The 24,327-nt window shown below is 41.5% G+C and overlaps 1 protein-coding gene across 1 annotated transcript in view; it reads right to left on the reverse strand.

Annotated features, from left to right (window-relative positions):
• Positions 1-1,522: 1,522 nt before the first annotated feature.
• dock2 (dedicator of cytokinesis 2) overlaps positions 1,523-24,327 on the reverse strand; it is an 88,248-nt gene continuing 65,443 nt past the window's right edge. Inside the window, exons 27-51 of the mRNA XM_079351764.1 lie at positions 17,958-18,056; positions 17,713-17,807; positions 16,286-16,364; positions 16,063-16,163; positions 15,728-15,786; positions 15,154-15,302; positions 14,408-14,493; positions 13,544-13,700; positions 11,343-11,383; positions 9,901-9,991; positions 8,989-9,099; positions 8,347-8,436; positions 7,356-7,460; positions 6,747-6,888; positions 6,523-6,604; positions 6,305-6,389; positions 5,698-5,784; positions 5,320-5,496; positions 4,688-4,771; positions 4,459-4,596; positions 3,967-4,094; positions 3,538-3,742; positions 3,324-3,429; positions 2,532-2,680; positions 1,523-1,893 (exon numbers count right to left, since the gene is read on the reverse strand). Coding sequence (XP_079207890.1) covers positions 1,831-1,893; positions 2,532-2,680; positions 3,324-3,429; positions 3,538-3,742; positions 3,967-4,094; positions 4,459-4,596; positions 4,688-4,771; positions 5,320-5,496; positions 5,698-5,784; positions 6,305-6,389; positions 6,523-6,604; positions 6,747-6,888; positions 7,356-7,460; positions 8,347-8,436; positions 8,989-9,099; positions 9,901-9,991; positions 11,343-11,383; positions 13,544-13,700; positions 14,408-14,493; positions 15,154-15,302; positions 15,728-15,786; positions 16,063-16,163; positions 16,286-16,364; positions 17,713-17,807; positions 17,958-18,056 — 2,709 coding nt within the window. The 3' untranslated portion in view covers positions 1,523-1,830. The remainder of the gene's footprint in view (positions 1,894-2,531; positions 2,681-3,323; positions 3,430-3,537; positions 3,743-3,966; positions 4,095-4,458; positions 4,597-4,687; positions 4,772-5,319; positions 5,497-5,697; positions 5,785-6,304; positions 6,390-6,522; positions 6,605-6,746; positions 6,889-7,355; positions 7,461-8,346; positions 8,437-8,988; positions 9,100-9,900; positions 9,992-11,342; positions 11,384-13,543; positions 13,701-14,407; positions 14,494-15,153; positions 15,303-15,727; positions 15,787-16,062; positions 16,164-16,285; positions 16,365-17,712; positions 17,808-17,957; positions 18,057-24,327) is intronic.

The following is a 24,327-nucleotide window of genomic DNA, read 5'->3' on the forward strand; positions in this document are numbered from 1 at the left end:
TACTCCCGATGACCCCTGAAATGATCCCCTAGGATCTGCTGCTTGAGGAGACTAGTTTCATGTATTTTAAGATATTAGACATTATGTGTCAAATCCAAAGAAATAGAAATATAATTAAGGAAATGTGTGTTATCTGTTTAAATGCAGAGATGAGCAGTATCACATTTACATCTATGAAGGTACACATATATGTCCTTTTTTTTAGCATTACTAAAGCAGCAGAATCAATGCTGGAGAAAAATCTACGAGTCTTCTCGTACTAGACTGTCGAACATGACCCCTTTATGTGGAAGTATAGTGACAATGCTTAAGATATGAATACATGATTTTAACATTGAATACAATAAATTAACCCACTTCTCAAGCTCTTTCCTTTTTTTTTGTTTACGAAAATGCTTCAGCACTAATCCGTATATTTTTAGGGTTACTTTTATAGCACAAGTATGACTCTGCTAGCTTCGACAGCCCGTTGTTTTAAAACCCTGAGTGGTCAGGGTCAGCTCTGTTGGCTCAGGATCGCTTCTAAATCACATATTATAAAATTTTAAACCTCTTAGTATCACATTAACATCAGCAGGGCTCTTCTATGGAACCATGTAGGTTATATATCCTAATTTGATTTGACATGTCGTCCAACATCCCTTCCATCACTTTTGTTAGGGTTGCAGAATCCTTAGTGTGTCATCGACGACCCTATTTGGTCTGACCCCTTACAAACAGAACTAAAAGTGATTAAAAATGTCTAATGGTTTAAATCCAGAATTTAGTCAAATGTAGTTCAGTCTTTTCCCGTTTACAGCTAGCTCACTTTTCCCCACTGAGTCCATCTGTATTAAAAATAGCTGGCTGCGGTTTTAGTCTCGAGTCAGACGCTGAAAGAAACTTTTGACACAGTAGTGACTTTCAGTGTGGCGCCTTATCTTCTGTTGAAAGCATCTCGAAAAGCACAACTGTGTGTTTACATATCAGATTATTTGAGATTAAACCAATGAAGCACAGTGGTAATGAATGACCCCCAGAAACACAGTTACAGAGTAACTCTACCCATTTCTTCTTAACATCAGGTTCAGCCAGTCGTCTGCCAGTTCTATGTTGTCCTTGTAAGTTGTTGAATGTAATTTGTCATAAAGCTCTGAGTAAAGAAAGAACATGTTCACAATATTCACTTTTCTTGATGCTGGATTCATGGCAAATATGAAGAGAGGTGATGCTATTGGTTGCTCTAACTCATGAACAATGAAAAGCATTATTTATAGAACACAGGGAACGCACTCTGTTTCAACTCTCATTGTGTGCACACTCAACACATCCTGTAGACTTTGTTTCATAGGCTGCACAGTTTGTTGATTTGATTAGACTTTCTTGTTTGTTGCATTAGAGCTAAAGCTTTTTTGGCAGCACGTTTGTCTTTCAAGTCCTTTGGGAGGACACGGTAACCTTTGTGCTTCATCAAATTATTATTTTCCCCATTAACGTCAGTCAGTCACAACAATGGCAAAAATGTATAATAAGAAGCTTTTTAATCAAGTCGGTTGGCGAGATGGATTGTGTTTGTTCATTCTTGTAGAAGCACAATTGATTGAAAAGCTTTAAGATGGCATTTAGCTTTGCTGGGAATCATTTAAATTACCGGGAAAAAAAGGTCAAGGCCTCAAAAATAGCCTTTATTGATAGGTACAATCAATTATATTAATGGCAACACTGAGACTGACAGGCAGACGGAGAGGAATGTGCATAATCTGCTGTTACTTTCAGGCTTCTGTGAACTTCTTCGAAAAACATATGCATGGAAAATAAGCAATAGAAAAGAGGAAATTAAATTGAAGCAGTTCAGAAATGACTGTTACTGTCTCTCGCTGAGTCTCCAGGCTTCACGTCCTCCGATTTGGAATTCTGTTGAAAGACAAACACGCACAATGGAAAGCTTAAAGGTTGTTCTCGGGTATGGGTTGATTGTTGTTCATATTTATGTGGAAGGTTCTGTTGATGATCCATAAATAATACAATTCAGTATCATTGATCTAACATGTTTGAACATCATCTAGCTGGGACTATACTGGTTATACATGTGCAGTACTGTACTTCCCCTGTCCAAAGAAAAGTGTGAATATTTGGACAATCCGTTTTTGCTTTCTTGCTAGCAGTTCCACAAAAACAAAAGGAAGCTGTTGTGAATGTTTGAGCTTGATCTTCATACAGAATAAGAGGAGAAAGAGCAAGCCAGATTTTGTCCAAAGATAAAAAAAAACAAACCTAAGATGTGTTTATAAGATAGTTTTAGAGGTGCTGGTAGGTTTATTCCTCTTTTACTCCTGACATGTCTTTAAGCCAAACTTAACATATCTTGGTTTTAGCTTCACATGGAGCATTAGACAGGAGCACAGCTTCGATCATCTCCTCTGATTCCCAGCAAAGAGTCAGAAAAGATTGCGAACCAAGATGTAACCAATCAGGACTCAAAGAGAGGTGCTTATTCTTGTACGTTAACTTGATGCTTGACGTTGGGCCTTGAATAAACCTGTGGGTCTCACCTTGGACTTGAAGAACAGGTTAATGACTCCCTTTGAGCGTCTGTCTGCTGTTCGGTCAGAGGTCCCACAGACAGACATGCTTTTGCTGTCCCTCCTGGCTCTGACAGAGTCCGACTCCTCAGTGCCTCCGACCACAGCCAGGGACAGACCTAGAGTGTAAACAACGCTTGCTTTTGTATCTCATTGATAGCTGGATGAAAATGAAACCTCTGCCCACCCCTGCTGCCTGGATTTGTTTTGACACATTTTGCCCTTGCATCTGTTCCAATGATTTTCTGTTTGAAATGTCAACACCGGTTCAGCTGTGTGTGTGTGTGTGTGTGTTCAGTGAAGCTGTACAGCCTGCAGTCAGTGGAGCTAATCAGAGGAGTCTATTAAAACAACAATCAATGCTGGCTCAGCTTGCCTACTCCAACATGGCGGGAGGCCAGAGGGACAGCAGTGAATTGCGGTCTAATGCACTGTTTTTAAGTGCGGGGTTATGACACCCAATACAACCTGGACATTTTTCAACAAAAATTATGACCAATGTGACCACTTTGCTACCAAACAGGTCAAGCAATTACTGCAACATTCGTCTGGCCTGCCAAGTTTTTTTTATTTTTTTTTTGGTGACATCCACAAGGCTTCAAAGGCTTTCTGTAAGTTTTCTTTTCTTTCTCTCCACACAAAGCAATAAACACAGTCTTGGGTCATAACTTTTCAATTCGACTAATTGTGCCTCCCAGTTTTGCGTGTAACTAAACCGCAGTCGACTACGCAGCACCACGTGGGTTTGCGCATGTTAAATACCTGTGATGGCAGGCAGGGATCTGGAGTTGGCGTTTGTCAGCACCACATTTCCTTCATTGGGCTCAGACAAGTTGGTGTCACTACGGAACTCCTGCTTCTTGGACAGCTAGAGGGAGACAGAGATCACAACAAGCTCAGACAACGCTTCCACACATCCTCTTCCCTGTCCCTTCAACGTCTCATCGTCTCCTTTCCTCTTTCTCACCACTCTCACCCGTTTGCTGTCAAGTGTACTCGTCCGTTCTCTTTCCTCTGTGATAAAGATCATGCTGCTCCTCTTCTTCTTCTTCTTGCTCTTCCTCAGTCTGACCTCTGCTTCGCCCACAGTCACCAGTTCATCCACTGTGCCTGCACTCATGCTGCCGCTGGAGCGCTGCAGGGAGGAGGTCCAGGAGACTGGAGACTCAGGGGCGAGGTCTCTGAGAGGAGGAAGTGAGGGTGAAGGTCGTTAATAAACAAGGCGAAATATCTATTGTACTAACATTATGTTAAAAGGCATTAACCCACACAGATAAAATAAATTCAACTCAATTGAAAGAAGAGCAAAGAGAGGAGAAGAGCAAATGTACACACCTGTAGCTTTAAAATGCCACTTTCTTTTTGTGAATTATTCATCAGTAATTTTTTCATCTTAGTATGCTACCTGTCTGCAGTGAGCTTAGTTGGGGTCCCACATTCAGATCCCTGCAGTGACGAGATGGAGATGATGGACTGGCGAAAGGAGCGCAGCATGGAGCGGGGACGAGACGACTTCCTCTCATCCAAGTCCGGCTGGAAACAGATAGTCAAACTTGTTTTAGTATCTGAATAAAAAAGAGCTGAGAGTACTTTGGTTGCAAAGTTAATAGACAGTGACTGTCCATAAGTTCATGGTCAGAGAGGGGTAAAAAAAATCAAAAGCAAGTGAAGTTAAAAAGAGCGTATCATCACTCCGTCTCGTCATTAGTTTAATGTCTCCTAAAGGGGCCACTTTATGAGTTCATGATCGTATTTAGCAAAAGAACGAGCGTCCTAACTGTGTCTGAAGTCAGCCTGTCAGCTCATTATGAGTTCAGCTATTGTCTGCATCCAGAGAAGACCAACGATGTGTCACAATAAAAAGCCTCTCTTTTTCACCGTCTTCCTCACGTCTTACCAACTCTCTCACTCCGTACTCCTTCTCCACCTTCTTCTTCAGCTGCGTGAAGCACTCCTCCATCCGCTCATGGAATGGACGCAGGTCATCCGTCACCCTCTTCCCATGCAGAGAGATCCCTCCGCCCAGTAATGGGATCTATAAAGCCCACGTTTATAATGTCAACACAACAATCACGTAAAAATGACACAACTGTGGTCGATAAAGTGTGTGAGGTGTGTTTCAGTACCTGCCATGCGATGAGGTCTTTGAGGCGCAGCAGTTTGTCTTTGTCCTCGGGGTGCTGCTGAATGTACTCTTCAGTGAAGAATGCCTGATAAATAGGACATAATCAAACTCATTAAGGGGTCACACATCGACGTTTCACCTTGGTAAAGCAGTTTGTAAAGTAATAGCTCACTTTCTTCTGACATTGTCACTCTCTGAACTCACTGATTTTATACTGTATGAGTCCTCCCAATGATCTTTAAGAACGAACTGAGGATTTAAAGTGATCTAATCAGTCTATGTTCATCATGCGGGACGTTTTTTGCCCGAGTTCAAAATCTCAGGGTTTGAATGTTTTTTGAGGTGTAAGGCTCTGTTAGCAATGAAAAGAATACAGAGCAGAAATTTGATCAAGTTGTCACAATTAGTCAGTGCTCGTTTTGATGGCCAAAATCAGAAAAAAAAGACGACAAATAACATACAGTATATGCATTTTAAACTCTGCTTACTCATACCACTATTATCATTTAATCTGGTTTTAATTTGGTTTACTCTTCATGCAAAGATTATTATGAAATAGGCTTGACATTGTATTTGCAATGAGCTAAAAAAAGAAAAAAAAAAAAAAAAAGGGGGTGGATTTGTTACGTTTACCTTTTCATATTTGGCAAAGCCTCCCATGACAGCTGGGTCCACGATGCCGTTCAGCAGCATGGAGAGGGGGTTGATGGGAAGGCTCCAGTCAGCCTGGTACTGGTTTATCATGGTCAGAATCTTCTCATTAGTGGACTCCATGGTCTCGATGGCATTTTCCAGGGGAGACAAGGTGGTCTGGAGAGAGAAGCCGAGAGATAGAAAGAGTAGGGGAGAGGAGGAGAGAGAAATGTTAAAAAAAAAACTAAAAAAAAGATACTATGGGAAATAACAGATCAAGTGAGGACCAGAGGTGATCAGAATGTGGGAGAGAAAAAAAAGGGATGCTATCTGTTGTGGTTAGTTGTGTGACAGTGGAGGTAAACACAAACAACGTACATGTTTCATGTCAGTGGCCTCAAACCAGCGCAAGATCCCTGGCAGCTTGTACACAGTGGTGAAGGTGGTGCGTTCAATCCACATCGACTAAAACACCAGGGGAAAGAAGAGAAAAAGACAGGAGTTTAGATTAGCTTCTGCGCCTTTGTGAATACTCATAACATGGTTTTCAATCTTGTATTAATGGATTGGCTTCAACTGCAGCAAGTGTGTGAAAGCGGAGCTCTGAAGTTTAAGACCTTTTTCAATATCAGAGTGTTTAACCCTATGAGGTGAGATTACAGACGCAGAGAGTCTTTACTTTGCCAACTAAGACAATGACGAGTGCCACATATGAGCCTTGTGTTCATATCTAGAGATGATGTATAATAAGTGGGAAACCTGATGCTGCATCTGAAGAGCTTCTCTCAATCACTAAAAAAAATGATCTAATATCTTATCATACAATCAAATCAAAACATGTTGATAAAATAAATCCTATTATCTTAGAGAGTCATGTACGTATATATTTACAGACCAATGAAAAAGCTAATACAGAATAACTTCTTACACAACACTTTCATGGCCCTGTGGTCATAGATCTTTCTTTAGAAGAACTCAAACTCACAGTGAACTCATTGTTTGGGTCCACAGGTCCTTTCCTCACAGGTCTGGAGTAGTGAAAACGCTGCACGTAGTTAGACTTGTAGAAGCTTCAAACAGTGTAAAGAGAATGGCGAGAGGGTTTAAATCCAATCAGGGCAACAAAAGAAATCTCTAACGACGGCACCCAAATGTGACGACGTGATCAGAATGTAAGTTTCAAAATGCCGTGTGATGACTGACTTGATAATCTGGTCAGGAACAGGTTTGTTCTTCAGGCGAGGAGGAATCTCCAGGACTGGCTGCACCGTGAAACACTGGATATCTGGATGACATCATTCAGGGATAAAACTTCACAGAGAGTTCACGCTGATACTCGATAAGTTAGGACCACCACTTTCTTGGTTTTCATGTACGTAGTTACACCAAAAGGAAAAGTAAGACAGAAAAAGTTAAAGTTAGGATACACTGTTGTGGCGAGTTCCTGATGTCGTCTCCGGGAATGGTGGTGGTGTTGAGGCGCACAGCGCTCGGGAACTGACTCATCAGGTGGTTCTGAAAGTCCTCTCTGCGTTCATACTCTTTGCCGCGGTGGATGAACACCTTGTTCTGAACAACAGAAAACAACCTGGTGAACACACATTATCTTTAGCCAATAACTAATGGCACTATATGTGGTCTCTCCTTTCACCACTCTGCTGCCCTGAAATAAAGATGGAGACTTTGTCATACTCCTTACCAAAAGGGGATAAACACATCTAATGAATACAGGAGCGACAATGGGTGGAATATCTTATCCTTCACCCTGCTGAAATCCACAGGATACAGAAATCTATCATGTTTCCATAAGGTACTTTATGTCCCTTGATGTGAACGGTCATGCTCCTGTGTTCAGACACTTTTTTACTGTTGCAATTTGAAAGCTCAGCTCCACTGATGAAAATGAGAACAGCAGTTTATTGACCCCCTAAGATCAAATCTATTTCCCTTTTGTGTTTTTTGCACAAACTGTGAATGCACCGTCTTTTTGTGACAAAGGGATCATTTCCCTCTCCCTAACAGAGACAAACAAAAACCTTGAGAAACGGAGGGTAGCCTTGTCCGTAGTAGCCCACTGCGAAGTAGTCCGGCTTTGGCCTCAGGATCTTCATAATGTTCTCATAGAACTTGGCTTGTTTCTCCTGCAGAGGGACAGACAGACAGAGGATGTTTTAAAGGAAGTGTTTGAACTGTGTGCAGTTGAAGCAGGTCTATCAGCTGGTGCAAAATACAAAGCCACCCTCAGCAGAATGCTGGGCCTTTGAGGGTGATAGATGTAAAAAAAAAAGTGCACAGCATCCAAGGGCAGTGTCTGTCATTTATATAACCACATAAATTCGGCATTAGCGGAGAGAGCCTCTGCTGCAGTCATATAAAAGGAGAGAGTGATTTTTTTTTTCATTTTTAAACTGTAATTCTCTGTGGGGAGGGGAGGAAGGATTTGGATATAGAGGGAGGTCACTCCTACTGTGGTTCAAAAGAGACAGATTAAAGCAACAAACAAGTGATGGAGAGGACAAAGTGTGAAGGCTTTAAAGTTCCTGATGACTGGCAACCATATCAGTGCGCTCATGTGGAATTATAGGGTTTCAAACGTTGCTTATTCTGGCTTAAAAGAGGAAGATTTGAGTCAAGGAAGTGTGAAGAAAGTATTCCTTTAAAAAAAAAAAGGGATTTATTATTGCATTGCCTTTTGGTAATGTTCAAGTGCAGATGGCTAATTAAGTGAAACTGCTGATCAGGCACAATATGTTCTAATGCTATGTGCTCTTAAAAGCATTCACAGAGACCAAACTCAACTATTTATTCAAAATACATATTTTTGTGCATAACTCATAACAATGTATTTACTTGTGTTTCAGATGCTACTTGAATAATTAGCTTGAGTTCACTGCCTCCCTTCAAATATCCACTTACAGCTCAAGACAACCAAAACATCATAACATCTGCACAATGAATTCAAAGCAGAAGGCGGAGAGAAGAACGATCACACACAAAAAAGGATGAAATAGTCATGTATTACAGTACCAGTCTCTTGCTGAGTAATTCGTAGTCAAAGATCTCATTTTCGTACTGTTCAGCTAACTCCTTACACAGAGTGATGGCCTCCTCCCACATCTAAACACACAAACACACACACATTAAGAAAGAAAAAAGTGTCCTTCATTACACCATCTGTTAATAAATCTGCAACATCTGTTCGGTTGGGGAGCCAGCTTGTGAAATTCTGTGTTTCCAGGACCCTGGAGAGAGGAGGGAGATGTCTCTTTGCCTGCTTCAGAGAACATAAAAAGCACTCATGGAGAATACAAAAGATATCGTCAACAGCACGGCCGCTCACAGCGACTGTGACTGCAATGTCGCAACACAGTCTCATCTTTAGAAGAAAAGGGAAAGGAACATTTTTCAAAAATAATCGGCCATGCATTGAATTCAGATTTGATTTTGCTCCTGCGTATCACGAGGTTGAAGGATTATTTTGCATTGCATTGCATTGTGTTCTCTTCATCCTTTTGTGAAGTGAATGCAGAAGGTTACTGCTATGCAAAGAATTTAAAAAAAAATCATCTCCTGTCCCCCCCATAAGAGAAAAGTGTTGGTGGGACTGATTTCGAAGCCACACCTTTCAAAACAAAAGAGGCACATTTTGTGCACTACAAAGATGCTGACCTTGCCCTTGTCAAAGTAGTCGATGATGGTGTCGTAGAGCGTTTCTTTAAGCTGCCGCTGGGTTTGGGAGCCGTGAAACTCAAACTGGGGGCTGCACATCTCATCGAGCCACTAGAGGAAGAAAGACACAGGAAAATAGTGTATGTAGACAGTCTTATTGTTTAAACTAAAGAGAACAGGTCACTATCAGAGCAACTGTTTCTACAGTCTCATTCATCACGGTGTTGAAACGAGGAGAGAGGTTAAAGCTTTTCTTTCTTGTAATAAATCATAAAGTTGAAAGCAAAGTTTGCAAAAAGGATTCATTTATTACACAAAAAAGTAGATAATACAATTAGACTGATATTTATTATGGATCGAACTGGAGACATCTCAAGTGAACGACATTATAGGACCTGCTCTATCCGTGGTGGGGTAGAATGGGATTAAAGGGAGCTCTGCTTTTCAGCCAGCTCTTTGCCACGATGTGAAAGAGGAATGACAGAACTGACAATGAATGGAGAGATTATAAAAAAAAACTTTAAAGAGTTGAACTGCTTTGACATGATGATACTAGACAGAGAGGGGAGAAGAAAAGGAAAGGGGAGAGATGCCCTTATTCCTCTGTCTGCTCTGTGAGCCTCGAAGTGTCCTATAAAAGGAATGAAGAGACAAAAGAGGTCAAACTCACTCACTCACACACGCACGCACTCTCAAGGCATCAATCATAGTCGTGCAGTGGCCGATGCCGTGCCATAAACCAACCTCATCATTTAGAGGCTGGAGACGTCGCAACCATTCTTCAGCTGATAAAAAAAAAGCAGTCTCACTCGAGTCAGACCGACAGGCGATTAGGTAGACTGAGACACCGAAAGCATAGAACCGGGGAAAAATAAAATAAAAAATCTTTTCCTAAGAGTGTGTGTGCGCTACCTTGAGCAGGCGAGAGTGCAGCAGCAGTGTGTACGCAGCCTCAGTGTAGTTTTCACCTTCCAGGTGAAGGTCCCTCAGTTTGTAGAGGTACCTGAGCACAAACAAGCACACACACGCAAAACACACACAGTCACAGAGGTCAAGTGAAGTGAACGTGCATCCTATACATCCCTCCACTAGATGCCACTGTTGGGTAAGCTGAAGGCAATTTAAGACATAAATCACTATTGTGTCAATCAATCTGTATTCTACACACACGCACCTAGATAGTATATATCCGACGTGCAGCAGGCAAAGCAAGGGTGCACACATGCCTACACACAAGAGCTCAAGTCAACGGATGCCTCTTAATGGACTCACTGATGATTTGTTGTTCAGTCGTGTTTTAGAAGTGGGATAAAACATTCAAATGAAGATTTGACCATTTCCTGTGTTTGTCTATATGTAGGTGCATATAGCTCCGTCTTGAAAAAGCCCCTTTAACAATCAATTTAATCCAAAAAAACGTGTTTCCTGAAATGAGTTTTCATTCGGACACTTTACTTTTGATGGATTGGGGTTATTATTGCACAGAAACCATGAAGTTAAACTCTGAGCTCTGCTCGGTGCTCTTTCATCCCATGATGTCGAGTCCATGATGTTCTGGATGGCAGCACAACAGCCAGTCCTAAATAAATGTGCTATGAAAATTATTTCAACCTGAGGTTTTTTTTTTTTTTTTTTACATGAGCAACTTTTACAAATACGGGTAATGTTCAAGATGACTTCACTGTCAGTAGTGTTTGCATTAGTTGTTATGAATCTTTTCCAATAGGTGTAAGAAGTTAAGATGTTAATTTAATGACCCAAAATTCAAGCACTGCACAATACCATTGTTAGTTTTATTATCAAGGCATGGCCTGAAGTAACAGCTAACATTTGGCTCATTACATATCACAACACAGTGCTTAAATGTGTTTTTGCATTCATCTGTTTGTTTGCCAACACTGACTAGAGAGCCGTCCAAATGTGACCATATTCACCACAGGGCCGATGAAGACAGCTGATCAATCACAGAATCACTCTTGGAGATAACTAATTAGGTCTATAGGCTATCGCCATAATTGCACCATGGGAACTGTGGGGATCCATATTCCCCCATACACTTGACTCTCATCATCCTGTCTCTCTCCGTCCATTCGTCAGTCCCCCCCCCCCACCCCCCCCCCCCTCTTGTGCCCATCATGCTTCTCTCCCTCTCTGCTCACCCTCCGGTCAGACCAAGAGCTGATCCTGTGGATTTTGACATTAATTCAGTGGGACTCATATAATCCCTTGTCAGATTATGGACTAGCACACACTCGCACAGACACGTACACACTCTTCAACAGACACACTATTGAATATACAACACAGACATGAACCAGTGAACTGTATATATGTCAAAGTCAGCTCATAAATACCTGATATACATCCCCTCTCGGTTGATGTCCTTGTAAAAGTTCTGCAAAATCAAAAGGAAAGAAGGGTCAATATCAATGTATACGCTAAGAGTGTGTGTGTTTGTTCCAATATATTATTGTGACAGAGAGATTTACAAAATCATTCTGAACCTTTGCGCTGACTCCAAGTTTGTAATTTTGCATTTGTGTGGCCCGGCAGTTGTCTGCGCGTCTATGTATGCGTCAGGCTGCAGACCTCTGACGGCCTTTGTGTGTCAGCGTGTAGGAGTGTGTGTGCGTGCACATTTGTTAGATTAGCAGCACAAGCTCCCAGTTTAATGAAGTTTAATGGCGTCTGCAGAGAACAGAGGAGTGGAGCGAACTGGTGTAACCCCAACCTCCCATCACCAGCACGAGCCAGAAGACGCAGTAATGCTCTCAAACACCCGAAGACATACACAGAGACATGTATAAGAGGAGCTTCATCACAGTACAGTCCGATTCACTGCTTAACCAAAGCATGCTGTGTGCATATTTATGGCTTAATGCATTTAAGTGCTGTATCTTCTTCAAAGGTCAGACACATCAGTGTTTGCATCAATGGGTTTTAGCAAACCAATTCCCTGCTGGTAATCTTCATGAAGGTCAGATTTTTAACACACAGAGGTTAACACTGACAAATCTGTTGAACAAACAACAACACGAACAAGAAAACTGCACTGTAATTTATGTTACTTTCCTTTTTCAAACTCACACACCACTCGGGCGATGGCCGTTTTAAAACCTTTATACATATTGTATGACAGAAGTGCCGAGTTTACAATGCTAACATGTTTTCAGCGAGCAGCTGAAAGACTCTCTGGAAAGATTAAAGCTGCATTGGATAGCAATGAGTCTTTGTCGAGCACGATCTTTGTAATGGTGAAAGACAAAGAGTGATGTCCTTCACCTGCTTTTTGTAACGTGTCTTGAGATAACACTTGTTATGAATTGAATCTATACAAATAAAGATTGATTGGTTGATTGACAGCTGTTGGCTGAGCTGGCATTAGATAGAGTGTTGTGTGTGCGATTAGGATTGTGTGTGTGTGTGTGTGTGTGTGTGTGTGTGTGTGTGTGTGTGTGTGCTTCTTGGAAAGAGGCTCTGCATAAGGAAGCATAGCAACTACCTGTGATTGTGTTTATGTGTGTGTGCATCGCCTGAGTGAAGTTAGCCTGGGGGTGGCATGGATAGGAGAGTGAACAACAGCCTTCTAGTGAGCAGAAGGATTCTTTTTTTCTTTTTTTTTTCTCAGAGCCAAACAAATGAAAGAGAATAGCTAATGGGCAGATGCTACAGGCAACAAGCTTAACACCTCTGTCATGTGCCAGCACTTCTCTTCAGGGAGAAAAACAACAAACGACAAGTTGAAACAAGAAACCTTCATTTTCAAAGTTAGAAAGAGGTAGTATTTATGATTTAATCTGCTGTGGCATAGATCATATTTAGGGTACAGGGGTTCTATTATAAACCCAAGGATGCCATGGGTGGGGGGGGGCGGGGGGGGTGATTAGAAGATCACATAAAAGAAAGGATGTGGAACAGACAGGAGCTGACGCAACGCTCTGCAAACAGTGGCAGACCAGACACAGAGATGAATCTTTTCCTGTAGATCAATCAGCACACAAATTATACGTGGAGCAGATATACAAAGACCTTGGCATCAAAGACAAGACCAAAAAAAAAAAATAAATCTGTATTTTATAATGAACTCCTCAATCAGTTTGGCTGTTTTGCTTTGGCTGAGATTTTTTTCTCTGGAGGTCTCTATGGAATAAATTCACTCACTAGTCTCTCCTTACATTAGCCTTCCAAATTATAATGAGTTTATCGATGTGTGTGAGTTTGTGTGTCGTCAAGTGTGTGACTGAGATCAGCACCTCTTTGCTGAGAAGTTCAATACTACAGCTACAAGGTACAGTGCATGAATCAAAAGGTTAGTGTCAATAAATGCAAATACGTGGTCAAGCTTGCCAGACTGTCGATGCACGGGAGGTTTTTGAAAGATTCGCTCAGCATCAATAAAACATGGGGACATCAAAAAATGATGAAATGTATGTGGAGGTAAGGTCAAAAGCAACATGGTGAAATTCGACAAGGTGACGTCATTCTTAGTCTTGTTACCAGGTTAACATAAAAGAAAAATGCACCAAGCTAACGTGAAAGGTGAAACGGGACCCACCAGAAGATTGACAGTGCAGCTCATGCGGTTGTTGCGGCTGTCGTCGCTCATCACAGTGCGGTAGTCAAGGAGACGAATGAGGAGTCCCTTCACCAAGGCGACAAAGTGCTGCACCTGTGGCCTCAGGGTGGAATTCTCTGCAGCGCAGTCCAACAGACTGGCAGACAGGACGAACGTGTTAATGATCATCAGAGGATGTTGCCTTAATATTCAGGGGTTTGAAGTCTGGCAGTTTTGTTAAGATTTTTGCAAGAAGAGCAGCAGCACAAGTTACACCTTACTTTTTAGGGGTTTGAAGGAGATTATTCCAAATTCTATTTATAACAAAGCTGCAGCCTAGGAAGCAGACACATATATGAGCTAATGATGTATCTGCTCCAGCAGATGCGTCTCGCCCTCCTTCAGTCAGACATAGTTGCAAGCCTTATATTGCATCTTTATCTCATATGAAGTTGGTTTAATGCTGTGATTGAACATCACAACGCCTGGGAGACATGGTCATAACAAAGATAGTTCTAGCTGACATTCATGTTCTTATTCCTCTAATTTCCAGGATTAACATTAACTACACAGCGACTTGCATGAAGTATATCGTCAGTTTTGAACATAAATTAATTTCACTTATTGAGTTCGACAACAAGACCCATGAAATAGATGATGGCGACCCAGCCTTTCAGTCTACCTCGAACTCACATGTTTTACTTCTGTGATTGATTGTCCCGTCTATTCCAAAGGCATTGCCAGGCCTCGGGTCACCAAAGTCATGGCGGTAATACCCAGAGACTTTCCTTAGAACCATTTATATACTTTCAAGCATGTTGTTGACTACTGTCATTTTGTTATATTTTCATTACTCAGGCCTACATAGTCTCCAGGAGTTGCATGAATCGTTCATCTCCTCCTCCGCCCTCCACCTCATGGTCCAACTTCAAGATGATCTCGTTCTCGAACTGCCAAATAAATTGGGGGGGGGGGGTTGAAGAGAGACACCAAAGGGAGAAAATTACATGAGCCACAAAAGCATAAATTACGCTTCGACTTTTATCAGCATCCTCTGAAACGATGAAGGAACACAACGTGTGTATGTGCCGGTATGTCTGTGTGTGGATTCGAGGCCGAGTGTGATTCATCCATGTAAAGCTTCAGATGTTGTGATGAAACATTTCTGCATGACTGATGTCGTTAGTACGTATTTTCATGGATTCATACATCTTGATAATTTTGTGGATATGTCTTTGAATTGTGTCAACCATCTCAGATTAATTCTGCTTTTAGATTTGTGAAGCTGTAATAAGAGACCTGATAGCAACCAAGCGTCTGCTGTGAGCTGAGAGGGAAATGTGACTTTGAGACTGAGGTCTGACATGTACAAGTCAAGTTGATGGATTCACTTGAGCCATTTAGAGATTTACCCAAACGGTAAAGAATTTGCGGCCTGCAGAGGAGTGAGTAGATGTCAGATATTTTTCAGCATTGGTCAGCAATCGTCTGCGATGTGTATTGTGTTATGTTGTCTGACCACATCTGATCTATAAAATGATCCACAGTCTGTTTCACGATGGTCTCATTGTCCAGTTTACACACTTCTGGGTGTATGCGAGTGCTTTCACCTTGTGGAAGTTTCCAGTGTGTGCATGTTCACAAGTGATCATGTCAAAGAAGATGGGGATTGTTGCCCTTCTCAATTCCTCCTCTGGGATCAAAGTCATCTCCAGGATGGGACCCACCATGTCAGGGATGAAACAGATCTTGTGACTGCCTGAAAAATGCACATATGAAATCAGATGAATCCTATGAGACTGCGCATACTGAATATGTTTTGCCTTCAACTCAAAACATCCCCATTTAACATCCGCAAGCAGGGTTTTTATTTTTTGGTCTGGAGGATAAAAGCACATTTTTGTACAGGCAGTTTCTTTAAATTTAATTTAAAGACTGATATGTTATGCCACCCTGAAGTCTGTCCATGCAATATGGTGCTGACATCGTGAGCTCCTATTCTCATGCTATGCATAAAACAAAAGCACATTCCTCTGGTTGTGTTGGAAACTGACGGTGAGGGAACACCTGCTGCGCTCATCTATGCACAGCTTTGTGTTGACGTGAGGGTAATCATACATTTTTGCATACCCCAAAAAAGTAGAAAAAACAGACTATCATGGAGAGGATTTTTTTTTTTTTTACCTAGTTTGTACCAGATGTCACGTATAGCAAAGCCGATGAGCCTTCTCATATCTCCGTATCTAAAATCACAAAGAAACAGAGACACAGAGAGAAATTGGCTTCTTATGTCTTGATCAATACGCTTATTTGTCCCTTCAGATGTTGAACAGGCTAGTGGAAAAGATAACAGCATCCTAATCTGCCCCAACATGTGCTCAATTGAAAGTCTATCTACAAGCACCATGGGGTTTTATTAGGCAGTGGGAGTGTAAAGAGTAAACGCAGACTCCAAAAGAAGAACACAAATCACTGAGCATCATCAGAGCAAGGATAGCATTATATGGCACTGCTCTCACTTGGCCAGGATCTTGTTCCTCTTGGTTGGCGAGAAGTGCTGAAGCTGCAGGGACTCCTGGGTAATAAAGGCCACCGCCAAGTGGAAATAGTTATTCCACAACTAGACAGGACAAAGAGGAGGGGGGGGGAATGTTGAGAGTGTAAAATAAATCAGTGTTAAAGCAGACAAAGGAGATGTCCAATATGAGCGGAAGCCTCGCAAATACACAGAAGCACGCTCACCTGCACTTCAAAGTCGTCATTATTGAGGAACTTTTGGTTCATTGTGTCTGCATAGGTATTGATGGCTCTCAGGAACACTCTAATGGAGAGAGACACACACATTCATTGCTCTAATCCGAGCCAAATCTAAAGATAAATTACCACTGTATCAAGGGAAATTTGTTGAGGACTGAAAAAAACTTTTTTTCTGGTGTAAAAGCTTGATTGTAAAAACATGTGATTAGGAAAAGAACCGTGAGGGGGAAACAGTTATGTCCTACAATGAATGAAGCTCAGCGTTTACGTTCACTGTTTCAGACCTATTCTTACGTTCGTTCACGTTGCGTTCATGTTCTCCCTCCCTCTCTTCCTGCTCCCGTGATCAGCTCTTAATGGGGGTTTACTCTTTGAGTCCTAAAGCGATCATATTTTACGTCAAGCTGTCATCCCGCTGCTGACACATTTCAAAATCTGTTCGCTCTCTTCCACTGTCAGTTTCAGTGTGGCGACCCTCCTCCACCTCCAGTCATCGTCTCCGTTGTCTCCATGCGAGCAGTGTCCAGCTCCTCAGAGGTCTACCCCTCATCTTATCCCACACCTTTCTGTCTCTGCCACCCACAGTGTTCAGATTGTGTACAGACGAGGGGGGAGGGGGGTCTCTCCTGTCTGCAATAGCTTTGAATACAGCACAATAATGATCACAACTTCTTTGTTGTTTATCAAAGTCTGACAGCGAGACTAGCTCATAGCTTTAGGCTGCCATTCCAGAGAAGACCACAATTCTTTCTGATTCAAAAGTGCTGTCACAGTGACACATCATGATAGCAACTTCACACAGTGTGCAGGTGTATCATAGCGCTGTAACTTTGAGCATTTCTGAAGTTAAGTAGAAAATCTGCTCGCAGTCTCTCCACCCTGGCTCTATCTATCTGTCATCGTTATTCAGTGCAGACTCCCTTGTCCTCCTCTTTTTTTCCCCCCTCTTGCTCTTTCTCTCCCCCTACACATCTATTTTCTAATCCCAGCCTACAGACTACTTATCCACCAGTCTTTTTCTCTCCATCACTCTTGCTTTCACCTATTTACCTCTTCTCTTCCCGTCATACAGATGTGGCCTCTCTTCAAGCTTACATCACAAAAAATACACCCCAGACTTTCAACTTCATCAGTACACAGGCAAACACACACACACACACACACACACACACACACACACACACACACACACACACACAGAGTAGCCATCTCAGCCTTTTCCCTCATTGCAGCCCTGATCCCAGCTTTACCATCTCTAACTTTTCTCCTGTGTGGGTTTCTGTTAGTGTCAACATTTTTTTTTTAAACCCACAGACTCTAAGTTCCGAAAGTCACACCGGCAGGTCAAACAAAGGTGGCCTGTACAGTCAGGAAGGAAGCTAAAGGATGCTAAAATCTCAGGTGAATCCTACCTGTTCTGTACCATGATCATAGCCATCCAGTCGGAGGGGTACACATGTTTGCGAATCAGGTCCTTGAAAAGCGCGAAAGATTCCATCAGGAAGTCCTGCGGTGAAAGAAAATGAGAGCAGATAAGTGTGTAAATAATAATTTTACAATTTGTATCAAACAGACAACTTTAGGTGTGTGTGTGTGTGTGTGTGTGTGTGTGTGTGTGTGTGTGTGTGTGTGTGTGCGCGTGTGTGTGTATGTTTACCACAAGATCAGAGCTCCTGTTGAAGGTTTCTATGTACAAAGCATAGTGACGGTCATCCATTTGACTGAGGATGGCTGTCATGCAGGCCACCACCCTGGACTACAGATGTAGAGAGAGAGAGAGAGAGAGAGAGAGAGTCACACACATTGTTTCATGTTGGGCTCCGTGCAGCTGCTCTTAAACTGAGTACTCCAACCGAAGCCAAACACTTTCAATTTCTAAATGTGATTTGTAGCAGAGGTTTCCAAAAACAAACATAAAAAAGAACCTCAGACCACTTCTGTCACTTGATAATTGAATCTATGTGATTACATACAGCCTGCAACAGCTGGGGCAGTGCTCGACACAATCTGTTGTTATTAGTAAAGATGCAGTATAAGCAGGTTGTTATGATATTCACTGATTAGCATAATGTTGTATAGACACACATAATCATAGCTTGAAGCATCTTTAGTTTTTCATTTTACTTTTATGGTTTAAATTATGGTCCACTGCCAACAACAACAGCTTTTAAAAACAGCGTCTGAATTGATGTATGACACTTTTTACACCGAAAGCTTGAAGAGATCCTCGCAGAGGAATATGAGTCAACAAGTGAAGGGAATTATTCTTTAAAGTGAAGTTCTCATCGTGAGGAAAGATAGGACAACATCACATTGTGTCAATAAAACCAAGCGACAGCAGCGCAATAAAGGAGAGTGACTTTCAAATAAACACTTCCCGTCACAAGCTCTTAGTTGTCGTTTTTGTGCAAAAGTGCTTTCAAAATAAAAGTTTATTGCTTTTACCTTCAAGTCTCACTGTACAACATCAAGCCTGATTTCACATAAAGCTCAAGGCATCATCAAACTTGTCTACCTTAATATTGGTGTTTTTAAAAATGTATTGTGTTGAATTTACACCAAAATATCTAAATGAATTAATTGAATATCAAAAGTGGACTAAACCTATGTCAGATGTCTGTAAACATTCTCTTCATCGTGTCTGTTCTTATCGTCTACGGTCAACTCGGATTTTGTTTTCAAAGGGTGTGGGGCGGAGCCGCACAGAGAATCACTATTTAAGCAGCCCAGGTTCAAATCTGGCCTCTGGCTCCCTCTCCCTAAATTCCGACTTAGTCCATTGTCCTGACTCTTGTATAAAGGCATAAAAAGAAAAAGTCAAAAAAAAAAAAAAACATGTAGAAAAAAAACGATGCGAGGCAGAGTGTAGGAAGAGCATTGGTGTGTCTGTAAAAGTTAGACGGACATAAAAGATGAGCAGAGGGAAACAGTTGAATGCAAGTTCCAATTGAAAGTGTGTTTGGGACTACTCATGCCAAGAAAAACTGCATAAAAGCTGGATTAAAGCATTAAATTCATGGAAAATTGAGTGTGAACCATTCACACCCGGAGGCTGAAAACAAAAAAGACACAGAGGGGCAGCATGCAACAAAGGAGGAAAAAAAACAAACTACAAAACTGAAAATAACAAAGAGAGAAAAGGAATAACCATTGATATTCAATCAAATATAGACGGGATTCTTTATTTACATACCCATCATATCTTAATATTAACCAAAAAGACTGCTAAGATACATATGAGTTAAAAAAATGAATTCAGGTCATCTACCATCGACTTGTTTAATTATTTCTCTCTCTTCCAGCATTTTGTGAAGTGTGTCTGTTAAAAGACGGACCTTGAAATGTGGTACAACTCAAACTGAACATTTCTCTTCCAAAAAAAAAAAAGATAAAACAGAAAATATGAAAAATAGCAAATTATCTGCTGTAAATCAAAGACCCAGTTATTTCTTCTCTGTCCATTTTCATACTTTGTTTATTTGTCATCTTTGTTTTCATTTCTTTAGCACTCCATAAACACAGATGCATTTCCCTGATGGTCATGAAAGCAAGCAGAGGGAGGCAGAAGGGGGTCGGGGGGGCACCACATGGTAACCAGTCACTCTTTAAACACCCCAGTGGTAATATCCACAGAGCAGCTGGGAGTTTTGGATTATTCCTACTAGAAAGTCTCTGTCAGTTTGTTTTGTTCTGCAGCTACTTTGATTGTTTCAGATCCTTCCCTCTGCTCTCTCTGCTAAATTGCTGGAATACAGTTCACAAACCTTCATTGCCGTGACGTGGCAGATGTACAGGTACTCATGCCAGGGGCTTGGGTGGAACTATTCTCTCGAATTTGTACCGGAAGAGGGAAACATGACATAGATGAAGGATGATGGATGACTAATTGATGATGAAAGATGAAAAGCTTTTCATTTGGTGACAGCTCTCTTCTGATCAAAATGAGGCGAGGCATGTGTGTGTGTGTGTGTGTGTGTGTGTGTGTGTGTGTGTGTGTTTGTGATGCCTATATTTAAATTCGAACATACATTTCAGGTGTTCATGGAAAGAAATGCATATATTACAGTTTTAAAGCAAATATATCAAAAGCCACAATCATGCCGAATGATAAAGAAAGCTTTTTAGTTTAGACTTCATCACAAAGATGTTGTACTGAAAATGAGTACTGTGTTTGTGTGTGTGTGTGTGTGTGTGTGTGTGTGTGTGTGTGTGTGTGTGTGTGTGCATGAGTTTGAGCTCAGTGCATCAACTTCCTTTTTTTGCAGTGACACCAGGAACCCAGTCATCTCGCTCCCTGCTTTAATCTTGCTGCCCTTCTCGTCCCCCCCCCACCCCCCCCCACCCCCCCCACCCATCACCATGTTTCACCCTTAAAAGTGCTGAGAAAATGATTAGCTGTGACACTAAAGTCATGAGTAAGCACTGAGATTGTCTTCAAATCATTCATCTTAGTCAATAAAGATTAACTCCTGACAGTGAAAGTAGAACCCAGCATGAAGAAATACTGTCACTGATTATTATTTATAAGCGTTACAAACTTTATATTCAGCCAATAAAATATCTACAACTATAGTACATAAACCCTCTTTGCTCACTTTATCTCCACCTTTTCAACCCTGAGGCTTTTTTAAAAAAAGGAACATATAAAATTATCTTTAGTTTTTTTCTGTATCGGCCGTTGAGAGCTGCTAATTATAGGTTATATAAGCATAAGGAAATCCATACAGCCCTTCTCTAGTCCTACTGCTGCAGCAGAAAGAAAACCAAATATAAACTCTCAAAAGGCTGACGACAACAACCAGGAGCTCGAAGCAAAATTCAATCCAAATGATTTTGTTGTTCACCGTGTAAATGCGTAGGTTACATGTTGTGCTGCCCTACTTCAGACTAATTGGCTGAAAACTTTTGCCATCTCTCGCTCTCTCTCTGACTTAAAGTCATCTCAAACACACCAATCCTCAAGGGCCAGATATCAGCTGTTCATGTCCTCACATATTAAAGTGTTTCATCAACACATTTCATGACCCACAAAGACATACGGGAGGCCTTTAAGTGCTGGAACTACTGACGACTGCAGCGAGTGCAACAGACAGACGGACACAGTGAGAGCTCAGGGCTTGTCGAGGCGAAAGCCTTATGCAACAGCGAAGAGATTACTGACAAAACAGGACACAGATGATGGCAAGGTCTGGGGTTTCTCTCCCCCTCCTCCTCTCTCCTTCACTTCGCCTCCATTTATCTATCAGGTCGCTCTCCCGCTCACGCTTTCTCTGGCCACTCTCATTAATAATGTACTGAAACTTGTAACTACAGAGTTGCATCAAACCAACAGTTATCTAAAAAAAGCACCTGCACGCCATGAAATAAACCTCAACTCAGCCCTGACAGAAGCTGCTCCACACTGCAATATTCATTTCACTGCTCTCCTGCAGGAAACAGTATTTGTATTGATCACAGGCGAGGAATGGGAAACAGCCATAAAGTGAGTTACCTCACACCATAATATCTATCAGACATTTCTATTAATGTGTGGTCAAAGTAAGTCTGCAGCAGCAGTTGGTCTCAGAGGGCATTTTAGCATCCAGGCATTGGTTCGAAGTTGTGTTTTTCTGCCTCTTAAAGAATTATAAAGAACACAGAGCCATAGGTTGAAGTGCCTGTTTAAAATGTTGTATCCTCAAGAGATGCCCAGTGGGATAAACAGTGAGACACCAGCGATGCAATTAAATATAATTAACATCCAATTCATTTTAAATTTAGGGAGAGCATTAAAGCATTAAGTTGGACTGACAGACCTAATTTAAAGACTTAAAGAGCTGGTGTTTAATCTTCCAAAGGGACAGAAAAATGTTTCATTCAACAGTGCCGGACAAGCAATCTATACCCCGGTTTGGTCTCGATATTTATGTTTTCCTTGAACAAAACAAAAACATTTCTCTGATATTGTGCCTGTTGTGAGGAAAACACATCTGACAGAAGGTGGTGATGAGGTGACACAACATAAACATTCCAGTAGAACAAAACCTTCTGCCCGTCTCTCTGCTACCTCAAATAGAGAAAGCAGTGCACGAAACATGCAAACATGCAACATGCAGCTGCATAGACAAGTGATGGAGAAGTGATGCAAGTTTGTGCAGGGTTGCTGTGATTGGCTAATTACATGAAACTATACTGGTTGGTTGATAGATTCAGTGCAGATAAATAAAAAAAAAAAAAAAGAAGCTGTGTGGTGCTCAGACTTACTGTAGATCAGATGCCATTGATTTAATAGAATACCTAAATGTAATATTGCTAGTGACGTGCAATTATCAAAAATGATTATTTTAACACAATTCTAATGAAAGTGTTGCCTGCTAAAGCTTCAATTTGGTACGATTAAAATCACAGGGGAATTATTAACAATCAGCCACCCAAATAATCCCCGATCAGTCCCACTGCCTTCAACTTAACTTTATTTACAGCGGGTCCACATCCCGCCTGTGCTCGCCTCACACATTTTCATTTTCCTTCCCGTCTACCCTCTTCTTTTATTTGCGTCCCACCAGGTGGCAAGTCATTACGCTGCTCTCATCTGTGATTTTTCATCATCTTTCAAAAATAAAAAACATCTTAGAAACAGTCTCACTGGCAGCCTGCGGCGTTCTTCACGGGCACACGCTCATCTCTGACCCCCCTCCTCGATTACACACACAACACATACAGACACACACACACACACACACACACACACTCAATTACACACATTTTTCTGACACCTGGGGGCTGAAGGTTTGGAGTACACTGTGGGTGAAAGAGAGAGATGGATTGTTTGGAGGTGCAATTACAGTTGTGGTTGTTGTTGATGTGTCGTTTATGACGAGGCTTTGTGTTTGCCCGAGTCAGAGAAGAAAAAGGGACAGAGGTAACATGGGTGTGTATGTGTTTGCGTGTTGGTGCTCTTGTGCGTGAACATGGTGAGATAACAGGTCAGTGTTTCCTTAGATTACTACGTCTCTGCAGGGAAAACAAGAGACACAATCAGCTGACACTGTAAGCAAAAAAGAAAGTAAAGGAAGGAAGAGCGCTCAAGGATAGAATAACCATTAGTGGAGGAAGACAAAGACACAAGGAGACCACTCCTTTCTTCCACACCTACAACAGTTCATTCCCTCACTGTAGATTCAGCACAGCTCTGTAACGCTTGGTCAGTCATGTATGTTTTTTTTTTGTGCACATGTGTGTTATTTTGCAGGCTCCATGTGTTGCAATGACTTCAGCCTGGCTGCTTATGTAATGTGCACAAACACATTCACACGGTCACACACACACACACACACACACACACACACACACACACACACACACACACACACACACACACACAGATTTACACACAATTCAGCACTCGTCTCACCAGAGGTCAATTGAAACACAACGCAAGGTGAGTCAAACACTTTGCTTTGGCGCATACATCACCAGTTATTTTAAGATGGGGGAGGGGTCAGGAGGGACATTCGCATGGACGCTGCAGCAAAGGACGACACAGGGAACTCTCTCTCACTCACACACATGCACACATACACGCACACACACACACACGTGTACCCTCTACGTCTCCGCACACTTCAACTGACAGTCATAACTCAGAATGCAGTTACATAAGCCCATGCACACTAACAACCAGCTGTAGTACGTTTGAAAAACATCTGCTTAAGCTGCTTAAAATCTTCTTTAAACCAAGTTTTATAATAATGCAGAAGAAAACCTTTACAAATGATTCTCTTTATTTGTTCCAGTGTAACGTCTATTCACTAAGTGAGAGAATATTTGATAAAAATGTATCACAGTTGGTAAATTAAACAAATATAAATGAAAGTTTTGCTGACCTTTTGCTTCCAGAAAACAAAATCATGTACCCTACTTTTATATATAGTCTTGTCGGCGCGATAGAGTTCCATTCAATATTTGTTCTTCTGGAATGAACACGAATAATTTGTTCCACTTATTTAAAACTACGTTGCTCCAAAAATGTCTGCAGTCTTGGGCAG

The sequence above is a fragment of the Symphodus melops genome, assembly GCF_947650265.1.
Source record: "Symphodus melops genome assembly, chromosome: 9".
Lineage (NCBI taxonomy): Eukaryota > Metazoa > Chordata > Actinopteri > Labriformes > Labridae > Symphodus > Symphodus melops.